The 15068-nt window shown below is 32.9% G+C and overlaps 3 protein-coding genes and 1 long non-coding RNA gene across 4 annotated transcripts; all 4 read left to right on the top strand.

Moving 5' to 3' along the window:
* The first annotated feature begins 295 nt into the window (after positions 1–295).
* LOC135839395 (uncharacterized) lies at positions 296–4324 on the top strand. The gene is made up of 2 exons (XM_065355401.1): positions 296–426; positions 517–4324. The coding sequence occupies exon 2, from the start codon at positions 3122–3124 to the stop codon at positions 4271–4273; it is 1152 nt and encodes a 383-aa protein (XP_065211473.1). The 5' UTR covers positions 296–426; positions 517–3121; the 3' UTR covers positions 4274–4324.
* Positions 4325–6157: 1833 nt separating this feature from the next.
* On the top strand, positions 6158–7834 carry LOC135840663 (uncharacterized). Its single transcript, XM_065357289.1, has 3 exons — positions 6158–6341; positions 6420–7582; positions 7821–7834. Exons 2-3 carry the CDS (start codon positions 6472–6474, stop codon positions 7832–7834), a joined length of 1125 nt encoding a protein of 374 aa, XP_065213361.1. The 5' UTR covers positions 6158–6341; positions 6420–6471.
* Positions 7835–9455: 1621 nt separating this feature from the next.
* Positions 9456–11341, top strand: LOC135839393 (uncharacterized). Its single transcript, XM_065355397.1, has 5 exons — positions 9456–9490; positions 10173–10194; positions 10641–10793; positions 10878–10957; positions 11158–11341. Exons 1-5 carry the CDS (start codon positions 9469–9471, stop codon positions 11325–11327), a joined length of 447 nt encoding a protein of 148 aa, XP_065211469.1. The 5' UTR covers positions 9456–9468; the 3' UTR covers positions 11328–11341.
* Positions 11342–12761: 1420 nt separating this feature from the next.
* On the top strand, positions 12762–14460 carry LOC135839394 (uncharacterized). The gene is made up of 2 exons (XR_010557587.1): positions 12762–12971; positions 13050–14460. It is a non-coding gene; the product is annotated as an uncharacterized LOC135839394 (long non-coding RNA).
* The last annotated feature ends 608 nt before the right edge of the window (positions 14461–15068 follow it).

Genomic DNA, 15068 nt, shown 5'->3' with positions numbered 1-15068 from the left:
TACTAATCTACATGTATGTAGTTGGTACGTCTTTTTAAGGACTTCTTTTTGTTTGGGATAAAATTGGTAGTTTTTCTGTTCTGTTTTTGTTTCAGGTATCAACTATGTATTTCTGCCTATCTCTTATCAAAATGCGTCACATGTGTTGGAAAAATTTCAAAATAGAAAATTTTATCTGAGAAGTACCTACTTCTATGTAAGTATGTTGCCTATTTGTCATTTTGATTTTTTCCTCTCTTTCAGAATTCAGATTAATATCTGCATTTATTAATTAAAGTCATTTCCACAGATTATAACACACGTACTCATAAAACTTCGTCACGTGGTGTTGTTCATCTCAAAATGTGAATTCGTAGCCTAACGTAGCTCAAGTCAGAACAAACTACAAAGGTGTCTCAGTGTCTGATTGGATTTCCGAGATTAATGGTGAGTTCCAAAAACGCACTTAATTTATGAAATTTATTCACATCTGGTTCGTCATAATCTTATGTGTTTTTTAAAAAAAAATTTTTTCAGGAAAGAATATTTTAAAAGCGTTAAAATTCGGATCTCGTATTCAAAATGACACAAATATTCGTCACCTACCATCGACACGAGTAGATTTTTGCAGTGAAAACATTGAATAATGTAATAATTTTCATTTTGTAAAAATTTTAAGTACCTATTAATTTGAAAATGTATTTTGTAACTCATTTTGTCATGTCCAAATAATTTTGTGTGCAAACCTATGTAATGTATATAGTATGTATTGTATGCAAATAGTATTTTTTTAAACTTGTAAAAGTATCCGGATACTAGATTAGATTTAAGCAGTAGGTTAAGTTGGTGATGATCGTACGTATTTACTTATCAATTACGATATATTCGCGATTGTACTCATTATCTATTTTCATGTCATGTTTATTGTAATTGCAAAATGTTTCATTAATGTTTTTTTGACAGCATAGTTATGAAGATTCATAAGATCTATTGATGGCAGAAAGGTAAGTGGATATTGAATTACTTTGAATACGCGTGTTCGTTTTTTTCGAAATTTGATTGAAAAAGTAAAGATGAATAATGAGTGCTCTTTTTTTGATATTGAACGGTTTTAGATGTTGAGGCTTCGATGAAAAATATTTTTTTGTAAACTCCAACGTGTCTCTTCAAAAATTGTACAGAAATAATTTTTTTTTAATTCATTAATTCATTTTTAAAACCTAAATAAGAAAAGTACATTATTTAAATGATGGAGTATTTAGTCGTATTTTAAGATGATTTACAAATGGATTGGGTTGCGGACTTCGAGACAATAATTGGTAAAAATAATTTAGAAGAATTATGGAACGCTACCGCTGATAGATATTATAGGTACGTAAGTTTTTGAAATGGTCTAGAAAAACTCCTTCGAGATGACAATGCCTACCTACCAATAAAGAAGTTAGGTAATCAAGAATTCAGATCAATAGTGAATTGAAAACGTATAACGTGAATGAAGACAGGGTAGGTGAAAAAATTTAGCATTAAGGTTTTTCATTTTCCACATTCCGCCCCCTCCCTTCCGTAAACTTGATATTGTAGGCCTATTCGGTGATATGAAAACATTGAAAAACTCATTTTTTAGATGTTTTAAATTTTGATTTTGAAAGTTAAGCGTTTTATAAAATGTTGATATTATGAACCTGAACCCCTTGCAATGAAACGACAGATTTTTCATTTTAATTTTTTTAAAAAATGGCTTTACCCGGTATATTATTTTTAAAATGAATCTTTGAAAATAAGTCGTTCCTAGTTCTGGTTTCCAAAATGTTTTCAAAATACCTAGTTTGAAATTTTTTTTCTGGTTCCAAAAGGTAACTGTTGGGTTATATTTTTATTTCATTTCTGCGAAAAACGAGTGAAAGCTCTTTTTCAACTTATTCGAGATCGCAGATTCGCCTTCCCGAAAAACCTCCTAAAACCAAATTTCGACTTGTAGGTTTCAATAAAATCTCATTTTCGCGCCACTTCGTTGCCATTTTTGTGCTATTTCTAATTTCATTGTCAATAACGCGCCATGCGTTCCATTTTGGCGCCACTTCGATGTAATTTTTGTACCATCCATTTCGTCGCCAATTAACGCGCCATGAAAACGCCAAAGTATCCTCAATATGATCCCATTGAAACGCCACATCACCGCCAACCAGACTTGTATGCATTTCCGCGCCAACTCACTACCAACACAACATTCAGGGAGCAGATCAAACCAGTTTGGCCTGCTTTCTGATTGGCTAAAATTTTCCATGTTACTGCCACCGTGCCACGTTCAGCTTCAGCCAGTGTTGCCAATTTAGCGGTTTTCAAGCTATTCCTAGCGATTTTGAACATAGAAAACCGCCAAAAAATGTCAATCTAGCGGCTAGCGGGAAGTCTAGCGTTTTTGACTTCATGGCCACTTTTACCATTTTAACTCACAAATTCAGCATTTCAGCTAAAAAATATTGAATTTTTGAGAAAAAAAAATCAATGAAATTGAACTTTTGTAAAACCCATCCACTCAATTTCATCAATTCTTTGGTAATTTTTGAATGATTTCACTGTTTTTTAGTTTTTAGTCATTTTTGTACAGTTTTAAAATTTTAACAAATTGAATCTTCATCAGTTTTGTATTTTTTACATGACTTGAGGTTTTAAAAAAATGATGAAAATCTAGCGGGAAGTCTAGCGATTTTGCTATATGGAATTTAGCGGTTTTTAGCGGTTTTTTAGGATCAATCTGGCGGGATTTTTCAATATGGCATTGGCAACACTGGCTTCAGCTCCAAGAGTCTCATCCATTCTACTACCGCGTGGCGCGTTTTGCACGACGGCTACCTAATTTAATTTATCCAATATCTCTTGTAGGTACCTAATTGTTTTCTGCGAGTTTTTCTAATAATCTGTCACTTTGATTGTATAATATTTCCGTGAAAAAAAGGATTTTTGACGCGTTTTCAATATTGTTGTTTGAATCAGTATTCAGTTTTGAATTACTGGAATTAGTTCATTCGATCTACATACCTAGGTATATTGTTTGTCAGGTGCGCGAATCTTTCCCGTCGAAAGTATTTTTGCCAATCTTCAGCCTCAAGTGATCCTTCTGTACTGGCACAAGTAAATCAAAATGATTGATTTTGATTGGGATTTGTTTTCTCGAAAAGTACCTACTCTGCAAGATTTAATTATTGACCAAATAGCTCAGCGTTTATGGCATGATGAAATGATTTTGAAACGAAAGTCAGCCACGTGTTCGTACCGTAGTAACGGTAAGGATAGTGAAACATCTACGGATATAACATTCGATTCGACAAATCCTCTGTTCAGGATATTGAAGATTGGTCAAAAAATTACTTCGAATGAAACGAAGCCAGCAAATTCAATTTGTATACCACCCAATATTGAATATATGATTAGGCAGCGTATTTTGAAAATAGAAACCGAAATCAAAAATTGGCTTCAGTATCATCGTGAAGAAGTGTTCAAAGGACCCATTTACCACAATCATCAAATTAATATTTTGAATCGACTCGATTTTAATGAACTAACGTACGATAATAATTGCAGAATCAATTACAAGAAAACTGCTCGAAATATGCTAGATTGTAAAAAGTTTTCTGTGATAGATAAATTTATGATCGCTAGCGCGTACTGTTTCGGACATGACATTGCACAGATGTGGCCCGCTGTATCAAAAGTTCTTCATCGTTACGAGTTTTCATTTGATTTATATCCTCTACCGTATTATTGGAGATGTCAAATGACAAACCGTTTAAATGATATGCCGGTTGCGGTTCAAGGAAATATAAGAAGAATCTGCCCACGTGTGGGAGGTAATGTACTGGCATGGGAGTACTTTTATGAAATCTTGTTAGGTGCGAAAATTGACTTGGACAGTATTGACCGCGTTTTCCGTTGTGCTTATCCGCAAAGTATAGAAGCAACAGTGAAAAAGTGTTTTCCTGCATTAAGCGAAGATGATTTGAAATATGTCTTTTCAAATTATGGTTCCAATATAATGATTCGATTGATGACGACTCCCAGTCTTCGGAAATTCGTGTTACCAATATGGTTACGCGTCAATCATATAATTGATGGCGATACGCTGCTTCGTATTTTTCAAGAGATACTATTGAAACAAGATTCAGAAAAAATTATTCAATTTTTATCGAGAGAAATATGGCATCATACTTCATCTGAACTACGAAGTTACGTTTTAAACTATTTCCAACGTTCGAATTCATTCAACGAATTTAGAACTTTGATGTATGAAGAATAACGAGATTTATATGTTTTATAATTAAATAGTTACCTATACATATGTAGATGTTCCTAGTGTATAAAAGAATGATTTTTTTATTCTAGATTTCTTGTAATAAAAATGTACATAGTCTTGCGTAAACGAACATTATTTTATTATTCAGAAAAAATTGCGAACAGTACAATCGAATATCGATGAATTAGAATTACATTTTATTTCTGTTATCAGTGCGAGAATTGAAAAAAAAATTCTACGTGAAGAGGGTATTACAAAAATGGGGAAATTTGCAACGAATTTAAATCTATTTTTATTGTGTGCATTGTTTAACACTCATTTCTCATCTAATCCAATGGTTACTATTAGATCTGAACTATATCTGAACCTTTAATTAGATGATCTGCTCTGTTCAGACTTCAGATTCAGCATTCAGAACTAATCAGATCTGACTGATCTGAGATACGACAATAATTTCTTCCTGGCTAACCCGTGCTTTTGGAGAGAAACTTTTATAAAAAAAAATCGATGCGCCTTTTGTTTTCATTTTTTGATTTTTTGATGAAAAATTGGTTTAATTTAATTTAATGAGGTATAATTGAATTGATAATTGAAAATACTATTTCAATAATCAGGAATCGAGATTCAAGAAAAAGATCTGGGTAAGTTTTTTTAAAATTTAACCTTGGGAGTTGGGATGCCTTATTTAAAAAATCAAAAATGCCATAAGGTGGTGAAATTCACCACACAGCATTTTACACATTTTTTTTTACCAATTAATAAAGGTAGGTAGGTCTAGGTACCTATGTTTTGGGGATTTCTCTCCGAGGATTGTAGGATATTGAAAATTAATCTACAAGAGATTGAAAAGAGAGTGAGGGGGCAGTGGTAGAATTCTCGGATACGAGTGTGCTCATTTTTTTCAAAAAAAAAAAAAAAAAGTATGACATTAGTTATATCTACGTTGTGTATGAACGTTTAAAATATAAGCTTCGAATACAAAAATATCAATATTACACATCTAACTCAACGTAATCGAAGGAAACATGGAGAAGATTTCTTCAAGTGAGGCATCAACGGTAGGTAGCTAGGTACTCTCTGATGAAAGTTGAAACAGGAGATGTTTCGCTGAAGAGGTCTAATCGGTGTGATTCGGCTCGTCCATAACATGATGCGAGTCATCGTTCTGCTCACGTATATGTAGCATACTTTTAATGCGGGAACGCATTTCGTCGGATAAGGAAAGCCACTCTTCATCTTGTGACATTAGGCTATCCCAAATACTAGGATCCCTAAGCGCAGACTTCAATGATTGGTCTTGTAAGAGCAACTCCGTCATCTCATTAGTATCCCGTAATTCTTGATTTACCATATCCTAAAAACACATACGTCCTTTCTTTAAAAAACTGTGTAACTATGTAGAATAGAGCTCTCAGTAATCTTGAAATATTACTACATACTTACCAGCCTCGCCTGAAGTCTTGCGTTTTCTCCAATCACAGTAATAATATCCGTATTTGTTTGATTCAATTCGGCTGCAAGATTATCATTTTCCCTACGCAATCTGATTGCTTCTTCAATAGCAGGGTGGTGTTCCGCCATAGTTTGTTAGTTTAGTTTCTGTCAGGACACAAATTTCAAATTTCAACTTAGACCCTAACGAAACGTAACGGAGAAACTATTGGAATAAATTGAATTTTAAAAAACCTGAACCTGCTCACTGCTGAGCAAAATCAATTCTGATTTCATCACCGGTCACCCTACGGCTACATATGTATATTTTATTAAAAATTAAAAACAGAATTCACGAAAAAGACATGTAGAAAATCATCAATGCGCATGCGCAACGTCAAATAGGTCGACAAGTAGGTAACTGACGATTATTTAGACGCCATAATTTCACGAGGGGTTGAGGGCTGGGGTGGCATGTTCACCTATTCAATTTATGAATTTATTCAACATCTCTTGTACCTAATTGTTTTTCAATCTAAGAGTTTTTCTACTAGTCTGTCACTTTGATTATAAAAAATTTTCTTCAATATTGTTTGAATCGCTGGAATTGGTTCATTCGATCTACCTAATTGTTTGCCAGGTGAGAGAATCTTTCTGTCGAAAGTATTTCTGTCAATCTAATTATTTATAAATAAAAAATTGTGTTTGATTATTTTAGATTTCAGCCTCAAGTGATCCTTCTGTACTTACTGGGACAATATTTAATCAAAATGATTGATTTTGATTGGGATTTGTTTTCTCGAAAAGTACCTACTCTGCAAGATTTAATTATTGACCAAATGGCTCGGCGTTTATGGCACGATGAAATGATTTTAAAACGAAAGTCCGTTAAATCCACGTGTTCGTACCATGGTAACAGTAAGGATAGTGAAACATCTATGGATATAACATTCGATTCGACAAATCCACTGTTCAGGATATTGAAGATTGGTCAAAAAATTACTTCCGATGAAACGAAGCCGGCAAATTCAATTTGTATACCCGCCAAAATTGAATATATGATTAAGCAACGTGTTTTGAAAGTCGAAACCGAAATCAAAAAGTGGCTTCAGTATCACCGCGAAGAAGTGTTCAAAGGACCCATTTACCATAATCATCAAATTAATATTTTGAATCGACTCGATTTTAATGAAATAACGTACGATAATAATTGCAGAATCAATTACAAGAAAACTGCTCTAAAAATGCTAGATTGTAAAAAGTTTTCTGCGATAGATAAATTCATGATTGCAAGCGCGTACTGTTTCGGATATGAAATTGCACGGATGTGGCCCGCTGTATCAAGAGTTCTTCATCGTTATGAATTTTCATTTGATTTATATCCTCTACCGTATTATTGGAGATGTCAAATGACAAACCATTTAAATGATATGCCGATTGAGGTTCAAAGAGATTTAAGAAGAATCTGCCCACTTGTGTCAGGTAATATACCGGCATTGGAGTTCTTTTATGAAATCTTGATAGGTCGGAAAGTAAACTTGGACAGTATTGACAGCGTTTTCCGTTGTGCTTATCCGCAAAGTGTAGAAGCAACAGTGAAGAAGTGTTTTCCTTCATTAAGCGAAGAAGATTTAAAATATGTCTTTTCAAAGTATGGTTCCCATATAATGATTCGATTGATGACGACTCCCAGTCTTCGAAAATTCGTGTTACCGGTGTGGTTACGTGTCAGTCATATAATTGATGGCGATACGCTGCTTCGTATTTTTCAAGAGATACTATTGAAACAAGATCCAGAAAAACTTATTCAATTTTTATCGAGAGAAATATGGTATCATACTTCATCTGAATTACGAAGTTACGTTTTAAACTATTTCCAACGTACGAATTCATTTAATGAATTTAGGACTTTGATGTACCTATGAAGAATGACGAGATTTTTATGTTCTATTTTATAATTTAATAATAGGTAGGTACATGTGCCTAACTGCCTATAGTGTATAAAAGAATGACGTGATTTTGTAATTATTTATACTCATTCATCATGTACATAATATTGTGATCTATTGGCGTGCTATATCAATTATGTAATATCTAATAATGATTTGTTTTATTCTAGATTTCTTGTTATAAAAGTGTAGTCTTGCGTAAACGAACCTTTATTATTCAGAAATAATTGCGAATGGGTATAGATACCTAGTGCATAATGAATAGGAATTTATATTTTTTCTTCTCTTATCAGTGCGAGAATTGCAAAAAAAAAGTTTTCTCAAGTGAAGAGGGTATTACAAAAATGGGGAAATTTGCAACGAATTCAAATTTATTTATCCTCTAAAATTTTAAATTTTCAGAGTCCAATGAGCTACAAGTACTACAAAATTGTATTTATTTTTCCTTCATATTTCATGTATTTTTATTAAATTGTAAATTTATTTACGTCCGATCGTATTTTTTGTTGAATTATCATACGTATTCGTACCTAGAGTAAATGCCGATGTATGTAGTGGTGCGAGTGCTCTCCCCTCTCTCTCTTGTGTGAGATTACGCTCGTTACTTCGTACTGATAAGATGTATGTACGTGTATCCTAATTATTATGTGAAAATGGCTGTGTTATTATTGCTTGTAAATATGTTGAATAAAATGGAAAATTGAACGGTTCGAGTATTTAATTTAACATTTTTTGCAGTATTGAATAAACATAGGAACGATCCTATACAGACTGCTACTGCTACGAGTAAAATGGGAAAACAGCACAAAGAAGATGAACAAGGTACTTGCAAAATTTGTTAACCCGACGATTGTCTTTTTTATTTTTATTTTTTTTAAACATTTTTTCTTTATAAACCACTATGATTGGCTTTTGCAGTTGCTGTAGAGAAACAACCTGAAAAATATGAACGCCAGTCTGATGATTTGTGTACAGGGTTGTTAAATTACCGTAATTTATTCGCTGGTAAAATACGGCGGTAAAATACGGTATTTTACCGTATTTTACCAATTTGAATATCATGAACTTATAGTGTTCAAACTTCAAACCTTCAAAAGTTCAAACATACAAAATGATTGTACATTATGTAATGGGTGGAAATTTCAATAATTTTCTGCTTGAAATTTGAAAACAATATGAAACTATAAAAGGGTTAAAATTAAAAATTACATTAACAACACTTGAAATTGAAAAACATTGAAGTTACTGAAAATTACTAAAAAGTAAAAACTAAAAAGTGATGAAAGATGGCCAATGCCAATGGGGGAAAAAAAATTAATTGTATAACCAATAACCATGCATGGATTAAAATTAAAATTTAAAATCATTCAACATTGTCAAAAAATAAAAAATTGACCAATTTGGTTATTTTAAATAAAATGATTGAAATAACCAAAATTTAATGATTTTGAAGTACATTTTAATGACATTTCAACATGTTTTCACGATTTGATGCAATTTTTTCTGATTTTTGACCAATTGTGAATAATTTTCTGGCAATTGTTTGGTAATTTTCAAGATATTTTCCTGTTTATATGTAGCATGTATCAATTATCATTAGCATTGATGCAAATTAATTGTGAATTTTGATGCCAATCATCTTCAGCTGTTGATTCATCCTTTCAACTTTCAAATAATGTGGCAAAAAAATGCTTTTTGGTAATTTACGGTAAAATACGGTAATAAACTTTTGGTAAAATACCGTAAAATACGGTAAAATACCACCGTAATTTACCGACATAAATTACCTTACAACCCTGTTTGTGTAGTATTCCTTGTATGCCTACGTCGCAGATAAGAGCAGAGTTGGCGCGATTCCTCGGTTCGTCAGAATCGGATTCCTGAATTACGATTCCCATACCTGAGAGAATCGGGATTCTCCACTCTCGATTCTTTCACAGAGTGAATCCGGTTCTGAATCCGATTCTTTAGCGGTTCTCGATTCCCTCCGATTCCGATTCCCAAATACTAATTTTTTTCAACTTCAGGACTTGACAAATGAATTTTAAATGAAATCAGTAATTTCCCCAACTAGGTATATGATCATTTTTCATGTTCTATTCTTTCGTTTGTGGCTGTGAGTAGGGAATTGCAGAGAATCGCGAGGGCGCGATTCTCCATTAAAGAGAATCCGATTCTTGCATTGCGCGATTCTTTCACTGCATAGAATCACTGATTTGCAATATTATCACACAACAGCCAATCTTTAAAAAAATGTCACCAGTCTCAAACTACAAAATGCAAATGCATCACTAAAAGCCATTAAAAACAGTGCATTTTACTGTTTCAACACGTGAATAATACCTGCAAGGAATCGCAGGGAATCGAGAAGGTGCGATTCTCTATAAAAGGGAATCGGATTCCTGCGTTTTCCGATTCTTTCGACTTGAAGAACCGCGATTCGAATCCGATTCGAATCGTGAGAATCGGATTCTTTCTCGATTCTTTCGCGCGATTCGAATCGCGCCAACTCTGGATAAGAGTGAAAAAATGCGCTGAAAAACAGTATGTAATGCTTATAGTATTCCTTTCAATGAATCGTTTTGTAGAATACACCAAACAATCGGTATCTACTGTGTATTTTCCACCCTCTCCCCCCTGGAAAAAATTGAAGCACTGCGCAACGTATCCTATGCTTTAAATTTCGATTCGATTTTTCGATTTGATCCCCCCACCCCACCCCACCCCAATACTCTTAAATTCAAGTGAAAATTTGATGTGACTTTTTGGAAAACTCTCCTATTGTTTTATAGACTTCCAAAAAATGACATCATCAAGAGAATAAAAACGCCTTATTCTTGAAAACCCAACGTCATTTGTTGTTTAAGGAAGGTGCGGGGTACCGGGGTCGAAGGGATTTCGATTTTTCCGGTCCTTTTATGATTAAAAGTCATTTTGGTGTCGACTTTAGATCAGCGTGGATTAATCTATTGTGTTTTTGTTCCTTTCAGAAAGAAAATATCCCGCAAGAGTGTTAGTCGAATGGCACGCTATAATGTCAATAGTACTCATTTCATCATAAAATTTACGGCGAACTTGCGGAAAAGAGATAAAAAAATAACACATCAGCAAATGCACCATGTTCATATATTAATTGGGCACATGTAAGTTTCGATCTCGAAGACAGTAGTTTGTTTGTGATTTTTAGCACAGAATGCGTTAATTAATCATGTGTGTGTTTATTATAGGCGCTACCACATAAAATCAAAGTTGGCGATTGAGATTCCATTTAATCCTCAACCACCAAAAGATCATTTACTTCACCAAGGTAACTATGTAATCTATACTTTTTTGTACAATTATTGATAAATCAAGGCTTCAGATTTTTTTGCAACGAATATTTCAAAACGAAAACGTTCAGTTGTCTATTCTAGTGAACTTATGATTACTGGATAATTTACTTTGTTATGTGTTAAGAGATATTACATTCTTTCCAAGTAATGTTTGTGTTCTTTTGTGTTTTTATAGACTTATCCGAGGAGGAGAAGAAAAAATTTGTCGACGAAGTCCAGAAGGTACTACGAAAGATCTTCTCCTGCGAGGTTATCCCAGCCCGAGATATTCATTTTTATTGTTCGTTAATTAGCCGAAAATGTTGTTTTAAACAAGAGGAAATAAACGAATTTTTAGGTTGTTGATATGGTTTTTTTTATTTAACGCCTTTAATTTCTTTATCAATGAATTGTTGCTCACTGGTAGCTTATTGCTGGGATGAATATAAGTATTAAGTACTACGCAAGCAATCACAATAATTACTTCGAACGTCTGATGTTAAGAACTTAAGACACGTAAGCAAAATAATGAAATTTACTTGAATCGTTTGACGATGATTTTTCAAAATATTGATTAGAAACTGACTAGGGAATGGTATAAGAGTCAAAAAACTCGAAACTATTGGTCGCGGATCTGATCGAACGGTTGCCTACGTATAGCATATGAAGGGGCTACCCTCACGGAAGGAAAAAAACTGCTAGTTTACTCTTGTAGGTAGGTAGTTTACAAGTAGTATTTTAGAAATACTGCTATAGTAAGTGTAATTACGGTCGCCGAGTCCGAATCTTGTGTCCATTTAGAGCACATTGGTGACCGCTTCAGTGAGAAATTTTGAAAATTTTTAACACCTGCACGGATCGAATTGCAAAACGAGCTCATGCGACCTCAAATTAGCCAGAAAACGTTTTGAAAAATGCAAAATTTAATAACTTTTTAGACCAATTTTAGCTTGCCGTTCCTGAATCCTAAATTTCTTTACACGAAAACTAATGGGGTTTTTTGAGAGAAGCGTCTCGAAAACTTCAAACCCAGAATTACCAACGAACAATGGTAAAAAGTATTTATAGGCTCACACCGATCAAAACGGAGTTACATAACATTGATGATGAAAAAATGTGAGCTTGAGGGTAAAAGTGATGAATAATTAACAACTACTCCAGGTTAAAAAAAAATAATAATTTTATTCATAAAATAATGAAGGTATAACTATCAAAAATTCACATTCGATTCGTTTTCACTTCTTTGAGTAATTTCTTAAACACGTTAGGCCTATCAAAATTTCATTATAGGTAGGTAAGACTTGATTCCCATCAATTTAAATGACATTGACGTTGTTCAATTGAAAATATCCTACGTTCTTTTTCATCTTTATAATCCCTATAATAAGATATTTCGTTATACATTTTGAATCCAACTCTCTCAGCTAGAATTTGAGATTGAATACGAGTGTATATAGTTATACATCCTTTCACATCGTGGGCATTCACTGGTTTTTCCAAGCAGAGTAGAAGATTGTCATTGTAGTCTTGTAAACCAAAAAAAAATAATGAAAATATGAAATATTCATTAGAAAAAAGAAAGGAAAAATACTTCCAACTCCTCAAAACTCAAAAGTCATCAGTCAAATTCAACAACGTTGGGAACATTTTTTTTTTTTAATTTAAAAATTAAAATTAAAAACAAAAAAATTCACGATCTTGAAAAAACTAAAAGTGTACAAAAGTATCAATGCGCATGCGCAACATCAAATAGGTCGAAAAAGTAGGTAAACTGACACGATCTGCGCTCTGCGCGATCATTTCATGGTTTCATGGGACAGGTTCACCTACTTAGTTTATCCAATATCTCTTGTACCTAATTGTTTTCTATGAGAGTTTCTACTAATCTGTCACTTTGATCATAAAGTATTTTCGTAAAAAAGAGCATTTTTGACGCGTTTTCAGTAGGGATTGTTGTTCGAAGTTCGAATCGCTGGAATTAGTTCATTCGATCTACCTATTGTTTGCCAGGTGAGAGAATCTTTCTGTCGAAAGTATTTCTGTCAATCTAATTATTTATGAATAAAAAATTGTGTTTGATTATTTTAGATTTCAGCCTCAAGTGATCCTTCTGTACTTACTGGGACAATATTAAATCAAAATGATTGATTTTGATTGGGATTTGTTTTTTCGAAAAGTACCTACTCTGCAAGATTTAATCATTGACCAAATGGCTCGGCGTTTATGGCATGATGAAATGATTTTAAAACGAAAGTCCGTTAAATCCACGTGTTCGTACCATGGTAACAGTAAGGACAGTGAAACATCTATGGATATAACATTTGATTCAACAAATCCACTGTTCAGGATATTGAAGATTGGTCAAAAAATTACTTCCGATGAATCGAAGCCGGCAAATTCAATTTGTATACCCTCCAAAATTGAATATGTGATTAAGCAGCGTGTTTTGAAAGTCGAAACCGAAATCAAAAAGTGGCTTCAGTATCACCGCGAAGAAGTGTTCAAAGGACCCATTTACCACAATCATCAAATTAATATTTTGAATCGACTCGATTTTAATGAAATAACGTACGATAATAATTGCAGAATCAATTACAAGAAAACTGCTCGAAAAATGCTAGCTTGTAAAAAGTTTTCTGCGATAGATAAATTTATGATTGCTAGCGCGTACTGTTTCGGACATGACATTGCACGGATGTGGCCCGCTGTATCAAGAGTTCTTCATCGTTATGAATTTTCATTTGATTTATATCCTCTACCGTATTATTGGAGATGTCAAATGACAGGTCGTTTAAATGAACTGCCGATTGAGGTTCAAAGAGATGTAAGAAGAATCTGCCCACTTGTGGGAGGTAATATACTAGCATGGGAGCACTTTTATGAAATCTTGATGGGTCGTCGGAAAGTGAACTTGGACGGTATTTACAACGTTTTCCGTTGCGCTTATCCGCAAAGTATAGAAATAACAGTGAAAAAGTATTTTCCTTCATTTAGCGAAGATGCTTTAAAATATGTCTTTTCGAAGTACGGTTCCCTCATAATGATTCGATTGATTACGACTTCCAGTCTTCGGAAATTCGTGTTACCAATATGGTTACGCGTCAATCATATAATCGATGGCGATACGCTGCTTCGTATTTTTCAAGAGATACTATCAAAACAAGATCCAGGAAAAATTATTCAATTTTTATTCAGAGAAATATGGCATCATACTTCATCTGAATTACGAAGTTACGTTTTAAACTATTTCCAACGTTCGAATTCGTTCAACGAATTTAGGACTTTGATGTATGAAGAATGACGAGATTTTTATGTTTTATAATTTAGTATACATATGTGCCTATAGTGTATAAAAGAATGACGCGATTTTGTACCTAATTATTCATACTCATTCATTGTACATAATGTTGTGATCTATTGACGTGCTGTATCATTTAATAATAATGATTTTTTTACTCTAGATTTCATTTCTTGTAATAAAAATGTAGTCTTGCGTAAACGAACATTTATTATTCAGAAAGGATTGCGAACAGTACATAGTGAATTGGAATTTGAATTACGAATTAAATTGTTTTTTCTTAAGTGAAAAGAGTATTAGGGTATTACAAAAATGGGGAAATTTGCAATGAATTCAAATTTATTTATTGTGTCCATTATTTAACACTTACATAGTTACATATTATATTTTTCTCATCCGTAGTTACGAATACATCTGAACCTCTGAAAAGTGAAAACTAAACTAGATGGCTGATGGAATTAAATGATCTGCTCTATTCACTGTTCAGACTTTAGATTCAGAACTGATCAGATCTGAGATCTGAGACTCGACAATAATTTATTAACTTCTTCCTGACTAACGAAAAACTTTTATAATATTAATTATAAAAAATGAAAAAAATTAATACACATTTTTTTGATGAAAATAATTTTATTCAACTCAATTAATTATTATAATAAAATTAATTTAAATTAAAAATAATATTTCAATAATCATTAATCAAGAATCGAGATTCAAGAAAAAGATCTGGGTAAATTTTTTTTGAAATTCAATTATTCAAATTACAATTTTAATTTTATTTAAAAAAAAAAAAATTTAAAAAAAAAATA

This window comes from Planococcus citri, chromosome 3 (assembly GCF_950023065.1).
Source record: "Planococcus citri chromosome 3, ihPlaCitr1.1, whole genome shotgun sequence".
Lineage (NCBI taxonomy): Eukaryota > Metazoa > Arthropoda > Insecta > Hemiptera > Pseudococcidae > Planococcus > Planococcus citri.
Note: the sequence above shows the minus strand (reverse complement) of the source record. Positions and strands in the feature narration are given on the sequence as shown.

Excerpts from the sequence above, each read along its gene's own strand:
- LOC135839395 (XM_065355401.1), top strand. The coding sequence starts at position 3,122 with ATGATTGATTTTGATTGGGATTTGTTTTCTCGAAAAGTACCTACTCTG.
- LOC135840663 (XM_065357289.1), top strand. The coding sequence starts at position 6,472 with ATGATTGATTTTGATTGGGATTTGTTTTCTCGAAAAGTACCTACTCTG.
- LOC135839393 (XM_065355397.1), top strand. The coding sequence starts at position 9,469 with ATGCCTACGTCGCAGATAAGAG. Across the intron at positions 9,491-10,172 it reads GCCTACGTCGCAGATAAGAG|TGAAAAAATGCGCTGAAAAA; the intron begins CAGAGTTGGCGC and ends TCTGGATAAGAG. Across the intron at positions 10,794-10,877 it reads CATATATTAATTGGGCACAT|GCGCTACCACATAAAATCAA; the intron begins GTAAGTTTCGAT and ends TGTTTATTATAG.